The 17,333-nt window shown below is 38.7% G+C and overlaps 1 protein-coding gene across 1 annotated transcript in view; it reads left to right on the forward strand.

Moving 5' to 3' along the window:
- Nucleotides 1-9,775: 9,775 nt before the first annotated feature.
- slc2a1a (solute carrier family 2 member 1a) overlaps nt 9,776-17,333 on the forward strand; it is a 74,671-nt gene continuing 67,113 nt past the window's right edge. Inside the window, exon 1 of the mRNA XM_060936965.1 lies at nt 9,776-9,859. Coding sequence (XP_060792948.1) covers nt 9,776-9,859 — 84 coding nt within the window. The remainder of the gene's footprint in view (nt 9,860-17,333) is intronic.

Below are 17,333 nucleotides of genomic sequence, written 5' to 3' on the forward strand. Positions count from 1 at the left end.
GGAGGTGATTGTGCTATTTTCTGCTCTGATAATAAGTTCCTTATGTGTCCCGTATATGCACTAGCAGAGGACGAGAAAATTTCCTTTTAGGAAGGATGTAAGGCTGAATATTGTTACATAGGGCAGATTTTAAAGCTGTCCAACACATCATGCAGTAGAACTGCATGGCTACCTGGCAGACGCATGCATCAGTTTCACTTGGTTCCATGTACAGTAATCCCGCATTACGATGCGATGAATGCTTGTATGCATTTAGTTCCTTTACACATGACTAACTTATGCTGAGACATTTAACCAGTGGGACCAGTTCATTCTTTGCAATTGTCCTTTATAATGAGTTATTTTGGTCATGTCAAACCCTGGAAAATCCTGCTCTATTCAATCTGTGCAACAGTTGAGATGGAACAGTCTTAGAGACTTGTAAAGAAATTATTTAAGCACAAAGGTGCTTAAAAAACGAAATTATAGGTTTCTAAATTTACTATGAAAAAACGGTGAACAGTAAAAATAAATAAATAAATAAAATCATATCAATATTTGATGTGGCCATCCTTTGCCTTTAAAATCGCATTAATTCGTTCAGGTAAACTGTAATACATTTTTTTAAATAAGGAAACGGCAGGTCAGTTGTTCTAAGTGTACGTGTAATCGTTGTGTGTAAGGAGAGCAGCAAAGTAAGAATTTCATTGCATTGTCTGAACCTCCATGTTTTTACTATGCATATGACAATAAACTTCTTGAATATCTTGAGTGTCTTAGAAACCTTCTTTTTTTCTGATTTCCTGAGATTTTTCCATCTCAAATATGGCCTATTACTTCATTTATTTCAAAATTTTTCTCTGTAACATTTATATAAAAATAAATAAATTGTTTTTTTTAAAATTGCAATTTTCTACTGATAAAACTAGGCATAAAATAATAATAAAATATTAATAATACATTTTATTTAAAAGCACCTTTTATGACATCCAAGGTCACTTCACAAATAAAAACATGCAATGCAATTAATAAAGTATTAAATAAACAGTGATCTCAATTATAATAACAGTAATCTCAAAAATAAGAATAAACAATGACATTTAATATCTAGGGTGCAATGTTACAAATGCATATTATCACTTTACATTATGATTCTCTTAACTAATATATTTTAGATCATTATTCACGAACAAACCATAAACTACAACATTTACAACTTAAGACATAAGTAATGCTTGCAACATACTTTTTGCGACCCGTTGAACTACACTCAGCACATTATCAGCATTTAGTAGCATGACAATTGAAGTATTTACATTTTTATTTATGATGCATGTGAAAACCATGCATGTAGATTTATTTTTAATCCTGGATGAAATAAACATTGGTTAAAAATCAGATGGTCATTGAGCTAAATTATCACAGGCTTTTATGATCTCTTTACCTCTCAGTTACTACCATGAATTATTTGGTGACTACATTGAAACTGATAAGAATAGTAGTCTATGTAGTGATAAGAGTTTGGAATATAAATCTGATTTAACTAACGCAGGTAATAATGTGACTAAAATGTAAACGTACATAAATCAGATCTATTTCGTTTCCTTGTTAGTTATTTCAGAACAAACAAGTCCAAGCGTAAAATAGCATAGCCCATAGCTTCATTTTCATTATTAAAGTGCAGCTTTGGTCAAGAAAGTGAGTTGAACGCAGTGTTTAGTCTGGCTTTGTCTTACCTTCTTGCATCCTGATCAGAAACAGCATGTCTCCACGGTGCTCCACCTCAGCTTCCTGGAGACTAATTTACAACTTCCTCTTGTCAGCACTCCTGTTGATACTAATCTCCTGCCTGTTACAATAGCAGTAGGGCTCTTAGAATCAGCCACTGTAGCCAGGATTAATAGGCACCTCGGGCTAAACACCTGAAGTGATAAATGGGCCAGAACAAACACGTGCTTGTTGTAACACTCTCTATTTAATTGGTTGCGCTTTGTAATTGTAGCAAGTCAAAGCTTCTATACAAGCGTTGTGATGCTCTTGGAAGGGAGGAGGTGTGCTGCTATCATTAGTAATGAACCTACATTAGTTCTTTCCCCCCCCCCCCCCCCCCCCCCAGAACTTTCTGATATATCAATGGAGATTTCACAGAAAGCATTTTTCTCGGTGTTGTGAAAGGATGACAGAAGGGAGGAGTGGATGAGGAGAAGATGAAAGACAAAAGTGAGAAAGGGTGGGTTTTTTTTTACACCATCCATCCTAAGCCTCTGGTTTATGAGGCCCCCCCACCCCCCTCTTAATCACAGCTTATTCCAGTGGGTGGGATGGAGGTGACTCGTACAGAGGCTTATGGCTGAAGATCCATCACTTTTTATGAGGTTGTTGTCATGTGCAGAAAAGGGGTAATGCTCCGACTCAGCTTTGTTTCTTTTCGGCTGTAAACGCTGCACTGTCACTGTAATTGCCCCCATATATACGAGTGGCCCTTACCTCCATGCTCTGGATTATAAATCAGTCACACCACAGTCACACAAAGGAACCAAGCCTCTGTCTCTTGTCTGTCCACCTCAGCATACTCCACAGTCACACCTAGAAACACAACGTTTACTTCAGGGGAGCACTCACACTCATAAACCTGCTTCCTGATAGACTTTGTAGTTATATGGTTACTACACGGGTCTTCTTACGGTTCCAAATGGACTGTGAAAACATTTATCGACACTATCAACCAACTGCATGCACAATCACAGAAACGAGTCATAGTTTTGGCTCAAACTACTTACAACAGTAGATGGAAAGGAGCACTCAATTAACTGATAATCACAACCAACACACACACACACACACACACACTACATGAAAATTAAATTAGATTTTATTTATATAGTGAGTTTAATGATAGACATTGCAACAAAGCAGCTTTACAGAAATCCAGATGTACATTTAAACCCCTAATGAGCAAGCCAGAGGCGACAGCTTCAACGCAAACCTGAAGAGCAGCTAGACTCAAAGGAAATCCATGCTCATTTGGGCGGTGACACCATATAGTGGGATTATGAATCATTATTACTTTTTTACATCTCTGTCCTGTAAATCAAACAGCTCTAAAACCTAACACGCTAAATGTCTTGCTGGCATGTCATGCATTTTGTTGATGTCTTTATTTTGTCCTTAGGGTATGCAAACTTTTGCACTCATTTGCATATTTCAACATTGGGGAATGTCAAATCGTGCAGCACTGAAAAAAAGCAAAATGTGTTGCTTGGACACAACTTATACAAAGCAGTTACAAGCACAATCCTTTAGTTCATTTATCTTTAGTAACTGGCTTATACTGGTCAGAGCTCAGAAACACTAGGCGCGAGGTGGGAATACACTTTATATGGAACGCCAGTTCATCACAGGGCACCATAAAGACACACTCACACACCCGTTCACATACTACTAACTTAGAGTAACTAATGCACCAAGCAGCATGGTTTTGGGAGATAGGAGGAAACCAGGGAACTCAGATGAAACCCATGTTGACACAGAGGGAATATGCATATGCAAATAAAGAAAACAAATCATATTATTTCCTCCTGATTTGTGATAAAACAACATGAATAGATGGAAAGAAACTAAATGGGGACATTACGCAAACAACACACTTCCACATACTGCTCTTAGCACCTTAGTACCTTCTAATACTGGTCCTGTATTTCTGGTTCTTTTACTACACCAGCAGTGGTTGCATTTTAAAGCCAATGTTCATTAGATATGTAAGAATACTTGCAAAGCCCCTTTGAGCAACCTGGAGAAAGGCTGTGTGCTTGATCATATATATGTTACAGGTCAAAAAATTTCAACCTAGGTGATTTTTTTGTTTTTGACCCGAGTTAAATTTTTAACCTAGTTCATAATTTCCAACCTCGGTAAAATTTTGGATTATCTAAGATTCTTAAAAGTAGATGGCCTTTCAGTTTCATAAAATCAGTGAAATTTAGTTACCTCTGAAATTTGGTCATTGTGATATATGTTTATTTCTGTAATATCTTACAAAAAACCAGACCATTCTGTGACTGGGAAGTTATTTAATTTGAGGAGATTCCCAAGCAAATAATGTGCATGAAATTGCTCGCTTCACGCAGTCAAGCAGACAGAGGAAACCCGTGTATGCATGCGCAGGTTTACCTTTTTCTTCTTCTTTTGGGTTTTCTGGCAGCTAGCATCCAGTGTTGCATTACTGCCATCTATAGGTTTACCTTGACCATGCACTGACAGTTACCGGTACATCATTCTGTCGCTAAACGAACAGCTGATCACACCAAGGTGCTCGCTGACCGCAGATATTTATTAGTTTGGGCCTGCGTTTCCTTTCCTTTGCAACATAACGTCTTTTCTTTTCATTTTCCATTACTGTAGTCGGTCTTTCACGTTTCATTCACACACACATCTTCCATTTTTCCCTCCTGTTTCAAATTTGTATCCCATAATGCCTTGCATGAACAGGGAAAGCCCACCATGTGATGCATGATGTAGTATCTTGTATTGGGTTATGGTGAAGCAGGAAAAAATAATGAAGAATTTAGGGCCACATGGCCTTAAATTCATTAATTGTTCTATTTTTAAAAAATAATAAAATTGGAAGTCTGTGATTTGAATTCAGTAAATTTCGGTCCACAAAACAAAAATAATTGGGTATCTGGGAAAATTATTTTTATGACCTAAACCTGAAAAATCTGAAAGGCAGTATAGCTTTAAATGTGATTTTCCATCACTTCTTTTGTCTATCTTTCTTCAATCCACTTCCTCTCTGTATACACCTACCTACTATTTCCATTTGTCTGTCTGCCTAATCAGCATTTTTTTTCCTTCTGAGTCTGAACCCAACACCTTAACCACTCGATCAGCTACAGTTACAACTGCAGGAGTGATATATATTTTGAATTTATTAATGAGTCCAGTCTTATTACGTCATCAAGTAGTTTAAAATACAAAGTCTTCCCAAATCCTGACCCTAAATCTAACCTTAGATATAATAAGTCTCCCTAATATAAGTAGCAAATTATGAACTGGGTTAAAAATTCTAACCTAGGTTGAAAACTTCCACCTGATCTACAATTCTGACCTGTAACATATACACAACTACAAATGTATATAAAAAATGCCTGTTTTATGTATATATATATATATATATATATATATATATATATATATATATATATATATATATATATATAACTCATAAAAGTACCTTATATAAATGTACAGTGGGTGTCATGCTCGTAGTTCCCTGAAGGACATGTACGTATGTCCAGTGCATCATAGACCTGAATGCACTTTCATTGAATTAAATTGCAGCTGTGTCAAAGTTAAACACTGCCTATGTGTCATTGTGCCAAATTACAGGTTCCTCTGTATGTCCTGATGAAGTCCCATTAGGCTGAAACATGCCATTTTACATTGTTGTTGTCGTTGTTTTATTATTATACTGGTGCAATTGATTTAAGTTTATTACTTCGATCTCATAGTTAAATCAATGCTTTTCTATCACTGCTTACGGAAATATTACAAGAAGCTATTTTTCAGCAAGGTCTAGCATAAACAAGACAATGTGACCAAAAAAAAAATAAATCAATACTTTTCAAAAGACAAGATCAATGTGTGCAATTATGATAGACATCATACATTATGTATGGTGGCTTTCAAATATTAATGATAAAACCCACAGTTTTGTCTCACAAAACATCTTCACCAAAACCTTTATTCACAGCTTGATCAAGTCTGAAATAGTTTCCTCCAATATGTCTGACATTTACATCTGTATCCAAAAGAGTTGTAAGGAACAATTCATAAAATATACGCCATATAAAACAAGAAGCATGTAAGCTTCTAAACAGTGATGCTTGAATATTGTTTACTAATTCATTTCATTCTTGGCAATGATTCGAAGGATTTGTTTCTTGCCAGGTTTGCATAGAAACATGCCGAACCTGCTGAGTCCATCTACTGCTGCCATCTTCTGGTCTTTTTTGTAGTAAATACAGTATATTTTAAAGTTTAAGGCTTGCAGCAAAACCAAAACTACTGTTACTCGTTATCATGTTATGGCTAAGTGCAAAAGTTTTCCCTCCCCATGAATTGTGGGTGAAAGTATTCCTTTATTTGTCGATCAAAAAGGTCACAAAGTGGTTGGATGCAGTTAAAAAGGCAGAAAACGAATGGATGTTAACTGTTCTTTTATTTTTATCTGCACAAATTGGCAGAGGTGGACTAAGAACCCAACTTCATTACTTAAGTCAAAGTACAGATCCCACTGGTCAAATGTTACTTCAATACAAGTGAAAGTTTAACAGTCAATTTTTTACTTAAGTTAAAGTACTGAAGTACTTGCTTTTAAAAAATACTTAAGTATTAAAAGTACATTTTCTGTCAACGCATCGTTGTATTATTGCCACAATACTTACAATACCTAATGCTGTTACCAAAGACAGAAATGTGAATTCACAAAATGAACGCATGCTGTGCCACCATGGTGGTTTAACGTTAAGCTAGCTAGTCAGTGAAACTCCACCTGGCATGCTGGCAAACACTTTTCAAACTCGAAATCATATTGGGTAGCTAGTGCTACTAGAAAAGAAAGATTTCTACATTCTGTTTATTTGGCAAATATTATTATGAAACATATTTCTGAAAGGACTTCAGATAAGTTAACATTATTCATGTTCGCATAACTCTGTTTTTACATGCTAACTAACAGTGTTCAAGTTAACTAGCTATGTGTTAATGTTAGCCGTGGACAAGGCCATGGCAACTTGGCGGGCAAATCCATAGAAAGTCATTTGACTAACCAGACTGCATAACTATTACAACATTATCGCTAGCTCTAAAAGCACAGACAACTTCATTGCAAGGTTTCTCTTGGAATAAAATGTTTGTATACCTCAATATGCTTCCGCAGGTTGGACGGCGAGTTTTTGTAGGCCGTGATGTGGTTTGTTTTTGGCAAACAAAGCAAACATTTAAAATGAAACGAATCTTTAATCCTTTCAGAAAACTGAAACATGGGTTACAGGTAAAGCCATGAGTGCGTGCATTCCCCAGAAGAACTGCCTCCTTCCATTTTGCCATCACCTGATCGTGTTAAATAATGCTGTTGAGAAATCATTGAACTTGATTTTATCCAGTCTTTGGATGTGACAGGACCCGAGTGATTACTGATCGGCTGTCTCAGTGTCAACTGCGAAAAAAACAATCACATTTTAGAAAAGAAAAGAGAAGAAAAGAACAACAACTTTCAAAGCCGCTTCATAGTAACGAGTAACGAGGACCTTGACAGAAATGCAGTGGAGTGAAAAGTACAATATTTGTCTTTCAAATGTAGTAAAGTTAAAGTCATAAGTTTCCAAAAAAAAAATACTCAGGTAAAGTACAGATACTCAAAAAGTGTACTGAAGTACAGTACTCAGGTAAATGTACTTTGTTACTGTCCACCTCTGCAAATTGGTATCATCCCATGCAAGTGAAGACAAGTGAAACTTATGAGGATTAAAATGTAGTTACACTTTCAAATGTTTATTGTAAAATATGGACCATTTAGGTTGTTTTACACAATTGTACATTTAACATGTTATTTTATTATGTTGCAAGTATATGAAGATTTGAAGAAGTGTAAAGATTGACAGGAGATTTGAAGTGAGATTGCTAGTTATCTACAGTGGTGCTTGAAAGTTTGTGAACCCTTTAGAATTTTCTATATTTCTGCATAAATATGACCTAAAACATCATTGGATTTTCACACAAGTCCTACAAGTAGATGAAGAGAACCCAGTTAAACAAATGAGACAAAAATATTATACTTGGTCATTTATTTATTGAGGAAAATGATCCAATATTACATATCTGTGAGTGACAAAAGTATGCGAACCTCTAGGATGAGCAGTTAATTTGAAGGTGAAATTAGAGTCAGGTGTTTTCAATCAATGGGATGACAATCAGGTGTGAGTGGGCACCCTGTTTTATTTAAAGAACAGGGATCTATCAAAGTCTGAGCTTCATAACACATGTTTGTGGAAGTGTATCATGGCACGAACAAAGGAGATTTCTGAGGACCTCAGAAAAAGCATTGTTGATGCTCATCAGGCTGGAAAATATTACAAAACCATCTCTAAAGAGTTTGGACTTCACCAATCCACAGTCAGACAGATTGTGTACGAATGGAGGAAATTCAAGACCATTGTTCCCCTCCCCAGGAGTGGTCATGCTCGACATACAGCACAGATGAAATTTCAGTCCTCTCTGACCCACGGTGCAAACAGCCAATGCAATAAATAAAAATAAAAATAGAATAATTGAAAAACAAAACAAAAACAATATAAACAGTATAAACACTCTAGATAAGAACTAGACATAGACTAAACACTCATATATACATACATTTTATATATATATATATATATATATATATATATATATATATATATATATATATATATATATATATATATATATATACACACGTAAATTGGTGCAAATAAACAAACAGTCAAGGGCACTTGAGGTATAGCAGGTAAACATGAAATAAGCAGTATAAACAAACTAGCAGCTATTAAGGTGAGGTAATAGTCAGTGAGGTCACAAAGGACCCTAGGGTAACTTCTAAGCAACTGAAGGCCTCTCTCACATTGGCTAAAGTTAATGTTCATGAGTCCACTATCAGGAGAACACTGAACCACAATGGTGTGCATGGGAGGGTTGCAAGGAGAAAGCCACTGCTCTCCAAAAAGAACATCGCTGCTCATCTGCACCTTGCTAAAGATCACGTGGACAAGCCAGAAGGCTATTGAAAAAAAGTTTTGTGGATGGATGAGACCAAAATAGAACTTTTTGTTTTAAGTGAGAAGCGTTATGTTTGGAGAAAGGAAAACACTGCATTCCAGCATAAGAACCTTATCCTATCTGTGAAACATGGTGGTGGTAGTATCATGGTTTGGGTCTGTTGTGCTGCATCTGGGCCAGGACGGCTTGCCATCATTGATGGAACAATGAATTCTGAATTATACCAGCAAATTCTAAAGGAAAATGTCAGGACATCTGTCCATGAACTGAATCTCAAGAGAAGGTGGGTCATGCAGCAAGACAACAACCCTAAGCACACAAGTCGTTCTACCAAAGAATGGTTAAATAAGAATAAAGTTAATGTTTTGGAATGGCCAAGTCAAAGTCCTGACCTTAATCCAATCGAAATGTTGTGGAAGGACCTGAAGTGAGCAGTTCATATGAGGAAACGCACCAACATCCCAGAGTTGAAGCTGTTCTGTACGGAGGAATGGGCTAAAATTCCTCCAAGCCGGTGTGCAGGACTGATCAACAGTTACCAGAAACGTTTAGTTGCAGTTATTGCTGCACAAGGGGGTCACACCAGATACTGAAAGCAAAGGTTCACATACTTTTGCCACTCACAGATATGTAATATTGGATCATTTTCTTCAATAAATAAATGACCAAGAATAATATTTTTGTCTCATTTGTTTAACTGGGTTCTCTTTATCTACTTTTAGGACTTGTGTGAAAATCTGATGATGTTTTAGGTCATATTTATGCAGAAATATAGAACATTCTAAAGGGTTCACAAACTTTCAAGCACCACTGTATACAGTATGAATGGTGTGTGTGTGTGTGTGTCTGTCCATGTTGATGATGTCATGTGGGAGTTATCTTTTCTGTCGGAAAACCCGGCAGCTGCTCAAACCCAACCCTCTCCTTTCTCTCCATCTCTCCATCCCTGTCCTTCTTTCTTTCCATTCCCGGCAACATGATGAGTGCCACGGACCAGTCCAAATTGCCCATCTGCCACTCTTGTGAGACCACCAGTCTGGTCAGAGAACCCACTAACACAGCGGTAAGTTTTTTTCTTTTTCTTTTTAATTGAATTCTTTTATGTCTATTTACTTTATTGACCCAGAATATTTATTAGTGTACCCACCTGTTCTGCTGATGTTCTGAAACCTATTCATATCTCTCTCAGCATGCAGCTGAGAGAGATATATACTGAGAGAGATATACTGAGATGACAAGTCCAGGTTTGTGTGCTTAACATGCCCTGAGGAGCAGACCAGGCCTGGATCCATGGTGTAATTAGATTATTATTTAGCACTGCACATACATGCAGCGCTTTAATCCTATTTAGATGTGTTTGTTTTTCCTAGTCAAATATCCGGTTCAGTCCTGACAACGTAGCTGTGCCCTTTTCATGCTTGGTTACAAATCTGTCATTACATTTACAGGATTGCTGTCTCCTTGTTCTTTTTCAGATGTACTTTCAGATTATTTTTACAGAATTGGTTCCAACAGTAAGCATTTTACAAGAACGCAATAGCATAAAACACAATGAAATACAATACAATACAGTACAATACAATGCACAACAGACTTCACAGTGCAGTATAATGGTTAGATAATTACAGATATATCTTCAGTACTGGGCGGCACGGTGGTGTAGTGGTTAGCACTGTCGCCTCACAGCAAGAAGGTCTGGGTTCGAGCCCCGTGGCCAGCGAGGGCCTTTCTGTGTGGAGTTTGCATGTTCTCCCCGTGTCTGCGTGGGTTTCCTCCGGGTGCTCCGGTTTCCCCCACAGTCCAAAGACATGCAGGTTAGGTTAACTGGCGACTCTAAATTGACCGTAGGTGTGAATGTGAGTGTGAATGGTTGTCTGTGTGTCAGCCCTGTGATGACCTGGTGACTTGTCCAGGGTGTACCCCGCCTTTCGCCCGTAGTCAGCTGGGATAGGCTCCAGCTTGCCTGCGACCCTGTAGAACAGGATAAAGAGGCTACAGATAATGAGATGAGATCTTCAGTACTGAGGCTCAACAGAGACACAGACAGCAGATCGGGAAACATTACAAGCAGAAATTACACTGAAAACATTATTATAGGTAGTGACCTACACTGTTAGAAACAGGGGTACAGTAGGAGTCCATTTCTGTCCACCACGGTATAATCTACACTAATATACCCCCTTGGACTCATTAGAAGAAGAAACCTTTATTTGAAGGTTTATTTATTTGGGAAGAAGTCAGGGGTTAGGTACCCTGCTCAAGGGCACCTCAGCCCAAGGCCGCCCCACGTCAACATAACTGCATGTCTTTGGATTGTGGGGGAAACCGAAGCACCCGGAGGAAACCCATGCAGACACGGGGAGAACACACAAACTCCACACAGAAAGGCCCTCACTGGCCACTGGGTTCGAACCCGGAACCTTCTTGCTGTGAGGCAACCGTGCTAACCACTACACCACCATGCCGCCCTCAAGGTAACGATCTGTACCTTTTTAGGGCCACAAAGGTTCAAACACGTTCCCAAGCAGTATTTAAAGGATATAAATAAGTATCTTAGAGGGTCTTGCCCCAATGACAATCCGTTGTACCCTTAAAGGTACAATAATGCAATTTATTTTCTGAGAGTGTATAATCCCTCCTAAAGTACTGTTGCTACATGCACATAATTAGATTATTTATGAACAGGTGCAGGGGCGGCACGGTGGTGTAGTGGTTAGCACTGTTGCCTTACAGCAAGAAGATCCTGGGTTCGCGGCTGGCGAGGGCCTTTCTGCGTGGAGTTTGCATGTTCTCCCCGTGTCCGTGTGGGTTTCCTCCGGGTTCTCCGGTTTCCCCCACAGTCCAAAGACATGCAGGTTAGGTTAACTGGTGACTCTAAATTGACCGTAGGTGTGACTGTGAGTGTGAATGGTTGTTTGTCTCTGTGTCAGCCCTGTGATGACCTGGCGACTTGTCCAGGGTGTACCCCGCCTTTCGCCCGTAGTCAGCTGGGATAGGCTCCAGCTTGCCTGCGACCCTGTAGGACAGGATAAGCGGCTACAGATAATGGATGGATGAACGGCTGCAGCTGATTTTTTTTAAAAAAAGCGTACATTTGCCATATTAAACTAATTGTATCAAATGTCTGCAAGTAGACAAACTAATTACAAAGTTATTAGTCTTACAGAAAGGCCACATAAATTTCACGTGTATAATATTATGATTATTGTGAATTTTACACATTAAACAAATCACGTTATATTTCATGCTTTTTTTTAATTGTCAAATGTTGTCATGTGTGCATGTGTACGTAGTGCATGTTTTGCTTTGTTTTGAACTTTTTTCATGTTTTTTTCTCTACATTTGAATGTTGTACATGATTCATTTATTTTGACCTCTTAATATACAGCATGTAGTTTTCATTTTTATTATTTAAGTGTGATCACGTGTCCATTGGCATTTACATGGTGAATTCACATGTGTAACTTGAGGGTATAAACACGGTGAAAGGCACCTTCATGCGATGTCATATTATTACATCATCTTAAAACGTGTGAAATGTGTTAGTGTATTTTAATACTACAGTACTACATGATTAAATATGGATTGCATGGTGTATAGATTTTGGTGGTGATGGTGGGGGTAGATCATGGGCTTGGTACAGGCAGTGTTTGGACTGGTTTTGGCTTGCAGGTGTTTTCTCAAAGGGCAACATCCCATTCAAACTGAACTCAGTGAACCTTTTAATGCTTTAATGATAAATGTCATTCTGTGCTTTGGTTTGTAGGCAGTTTTTAGGTTGATGGAAGTTGGATGGATACTTTGATTTTTTTTTTTAGCAGTGTGTTGACATTTATTCTAGGAAGGTTTGTCTATACTGCTGTATCTGATGGTTTGGATGGGGGTAAGAATACAATCTAGAGATTATAAATAGAAATGTAACAAGGATTACACTTTCAGAAAAGCAAATGGAAAAGAACTGTAGTATTCCTTGTTGCTAACGTGGACACCTTTTGACTTGTATTATTTATTATGGCTGGGTTTTTGCCCAAACTGATAATTGCATCATCAGTTTTTCTTTGGCTAATCAGACACAAAGTATGCCACCGCACTTACCAGAGCAGTTGGGAGTTAGGTGCCTTGCTAAAGGGCACTTGAGCTAATCCTGCTAGTTCAGGGACTCAAACCAGCAACCTTTTGGGCCCAAAGCTGTTTCTCTAACCATTTGGCCTTAAGCATATTTCCATTTTCAGCACAAATGCATGTACATTTGACAGTTATAAAATGTATTCTTTACGTGAAATGAATGCAAAAAATCACGGCGTTGGCTGTTGGAAATATTACGGCATATTTCCATTATCAACACAACAGTACTTACTTATATTTAACAGTTAATAACTGTATTCTTTTCAAGAAATAAATGTAAAAATCACGGTGTTGACTGTTATAAATATTACAGCATTTTTCCGGTAAAAAAAAACAGAAAAAGTGCATTACAGTACGGCAATGTGTTTTTTTCATAGAAAAAATGTAAAAATTACTGTTTTCCTTGATTAATTTATTTAGAAGAAGAACAACAACTTTAAGCCCTGTGATGACCTGGCGACTTGTCCAGGGTGTACCCTGCCTTTCGCCCGTAGTCAGCTGGGATAGGCTCCAGCTTGCCTGCGACCCTGTAGAACAGGATAAAGCGGCTACAGATAATGAGATGAGATGAGACAACAACTTTATTCATCACACACTTGTGAAATTCCTCTCTGCATTTAACCCATCTGAAGCAGTGAACACACACATGAGCAATGAGCACACATACATACCCAGAGCAGTGGGCAGCCATGCTAACAGCGCCCGGGGAGCAGTTGGGAGTTCGATGCCTCGCTCAAGGGCACCTCAGTCCCAGGCCGTCCCATATTAACCTAACCGCATGTCTTTGGGGGAAACCGGAGCACCCAGAAGAAACCCACGCAGACACGGGGAGAACATGCAAACTCCACACAGAAAGGCCCCCGCCGGCCGCTGGGCTCTAACCCAGAACCTTCTTGCTGTGAGGCGACCGTGCGAACCACTTACACCACCGTACAGTGATTAAATGTCAAAGAAACAGTCTTAAACCTATTTACAGTTTACAGATTTTTACTGTCATGGTTTCACAGTTTTTCACCATAAAATCTACGGACATTTTTTACAGCGTTGGCTTCCCCTTATAGAAAGGTGCATGTTAAGAAAAGTTTATATTATACTCTCCTCTAATCTGTAATTATTGTCCAATTATGGATCTTAAATCATTTTCAACATACATGATACCCAAATTTCCAGGTGAGCGATACAAATAATGGTTAAGGGGGGGACAACACAAATACCAGCCCCACAACAAGGAACAGTATGGTGTAGTATGCTTTTTACTGACAGCATACAGTTTTCTTATTCTACATTTCTGAAGTTATTGAAGGAAGCAGTCTTTTCTGGACTTTTTCTTTCTTATTATTTTGTGTTGATACTCCAGCTGACATTATTATTTATGTAAATGCAGAGAAATAAAAAATTTTATTAAAATTATATGTTAATAACGGCGGCACGGTGGTGTATTGGTTAGCGCTGTCGCCTCACAGCAAGAAGGTTCTGGGTTCAAGCCCAGCGGCCGACGAGGGCCTTTCTGTGCAGAGTTTGCATGTTCTCCCTGTGTCTGTGTGGGTTTCCTCCGGGTGCTCCGGTTTCCCCCACAGTCCAAAGACATGCAGGTTAGGTTAACTGGTGACTCTAAATTGACCGTAGGTGTGAATGTGAGTGTGAATGGTTGTCTGTGTCTATGTGTCAGCCCTGCGATGACCTGGCGACTTGTCCAGGGTGTACCCCGCCTTTCGCCTGTAGTCAGCTGGGATAGGCTCCAGCTTGCCTGCAACCCTGTAGAACAGGATAAGTGGCTACAGACAATGGATGGATGTTAATTACGGATATGGCCATGACTTGAATAAGTGGTTTTTTTTTTTTTTTTGGATTTACTACAGCTTCAGCTTGGTGAGCTTAATGTAAGGTGAGATTTGTTACTGCTCTTACTGAAACAGGTGAATTGGAAAGTTTTTGTTGTTATGTGGCCCTGTCAGTGACTCAGAAGGTCCATTATGTGTATGTCAACAGTGGACCTATCAAAACAAATGACACAGAGTAATTGTTGCATTGGCCAGATGGTAAGCAGAACATATTTAAAGCTCTTATTAGAAGCACTGACCTCTAACAAAACATTTAAAACCAAATGTTCCTTCCCTTGTGTTAGCGATACACAAATTATATAAATAAGCAGATTTAATGTGAATAGACATCGCTTAGAGCCTCTTGATTTGCTGTTTGATTCTGCAGCATGAGCCATGACAGGCAAGAGTATGTTCCTAATTTAAGTGCATTTAAGTAGCTCATTGCACATAAATCGAAATAAAGGTCAGTAAAGGACCGGGGTTAAACAGAGGCGCTTGTGTTAATACAATAAAGCTTGCCTCAGCTTCATCTTTCTCTCTCTCTGGAGACAGCGATCTTATTTCTGGCCTTTACTCAGGGCCATAGCAAAGGCTCCTCGGGGATTACTAGTAAGTCGATTGTCTGTTACATGATCATTTTAAGTTGAAGGGAAAATGAGATTATGCTGAGTGATATTTGTGACTCTTGCTTTATTGTTGTTATTGTTGTTGTCGGTGAATACTATGCTTTTTTAATTGTTAATTAATTTTAAATAAAATTCATTGCATTTTCACTCCTGGGCTGCTGGAATCGTCTAGGTTTTTCCTTTGTACTCATCTGATCTTAGGGATTTAGAGTTTAATATCCATCCATTATCTGTAGCCGCTTATCCTGTCCTACAGAGTCACAAGCAAGCTGGAGCCTATCCCAGCTGACTATGGGTGAGAGGACACCCTGGACAAGTCGCCTGGTCATCGCAGGGCTAACACATAGACACAGACAACCATTCACACCTACGGTCAATTTAGAGCCACCAATTAGCCTAACCTGCATGCCTTTGGGGGAAACCAGAGCACCTGGAAGAAACCCACGTGAACAGCATGCAAACTCCACACAGAAAGGCCCTCGTTGGCCACTGGGCTCGAACCCAGAACCTTCTTGCTGTGAGGCGACAGTGCTAACCACTACACCACCATTCCGCCCTAGAGTTTAATATGTTTTTCTTAAAGTTCTTATTATACACAACTGAAGAAATTTTCACTTACTTATGACGTTTCGATGTCTTTCTTAGCTGACATCTTGATCACATCTAACGCTTGGCATCTCTGGCCACCGCCGGATGGTGCATGTTAGATGTGATCAAGATGTCAGCTAAGAAAGACATCGAAATCAGAATCAGAATCAGAAATAGCTTTATTACCAAGTCACTGTTGCAACTACAAGGAATTTGGCTTGAAGTTAAGGTGCTCAATAAATAAATGCTAAATAAAGACAGTATATTCTAAGATGTTAAAAAATAAGAACTAAATAAACAAGATAAAAATAAGATAAAATAAATAAACAACTGTGCAGGTAGAAACGTCCTACGTAAGCTGTGTCCTCAACTGTGAAACGTCATAAGGAAGTGAAAATGTCTTCAGTTGTGTATAATAAGAACTTTTTTAAGGTTAGTAATTGGCCAACTGGATGAAACTTTTCGAGATTATACGAGAAGAGTTTAATATGGTGTATAAGAGCAAGAAACCCATCGATATGCCCAGTGAATCAATGGGATTGAGAATAACAAGTCAAATTATCAATTTGCAGTTTGATTAAACATGTAAAGGAGAGAGAGAGAGAGAGAGAGAGAGAGAGAGAGAGAGAGAGAGAGAGAAAACAGACACTTAACAGTCCCTAAAATATAAACATCTATTCCAACTTCCTGTTCGTATTGCCACATACAGCTGTTGCTGGCTCAGGTTTTTAATATACGACAGTGCTGTTCCATTCTCAAATCTGATTGAAGAAGAACTTTATTTATCACACGTACACTTAAGCACAGTGAAATTCCTCTCTGCATTTAACCCATCGGAAGCAGTGAACACACACACGCACTAGGATGCATCAGTTGCCCTCACTTTCATAAAATCTGATGCATTTTTGCTTGGGTGTTCCTTTTCACCAATAAAGACATCCTGTAAAATTTTTTGACCATATTCAAAAGTCTAATGGTGGCACCATGAGGTTCATTTTTTGCCAAAAACGCTTATTTTATGTTTTCGCGTAAGGTTTGAATCACAATGTTGGATTCCATTTATTGATTTCTTGTGACCGAGAGATCATGTTAAGAACCTTTGCAAGGGATTGAGAAGCATTAATGTGAGTCATAATACATTTGTATTGTTTAAAAGTAGTTGAACAATGATTCAATGAACAGCTAAAACTCAAACTCGTCTCGTCTCGTCTTCTTCCGCTTATCCGGGACTGGGTCGCGGAGGCAGCAGTCTAAGCATGGAAGCCCAAACTTCCCTTTCCCCAGACACCTCGGCCAGCTCCTCGGGAAGAACACAGAGGTGTTCCCAGGCCAGCCGAGAGACATAGTCCCTCCAGCGTGTCCTGGGTCTTCCCCG

The sequence above is a fragment of the Neoarius graeffei genome, chromosome 13 (genome assembly GCF_027579695.1).
Source record: "Neoarius graeffei isolate fNeoGra1 chromosome 13, fNeoGra1.pri, whole genome shotgun sequence".
In the NCBI taxonomy this organism is placed as follows: Eukaryota; Metazoa; Chordata; class Actinopteri; order Siluriformes; family Ariidae; genus Neoarius; species Neoarius graeffei.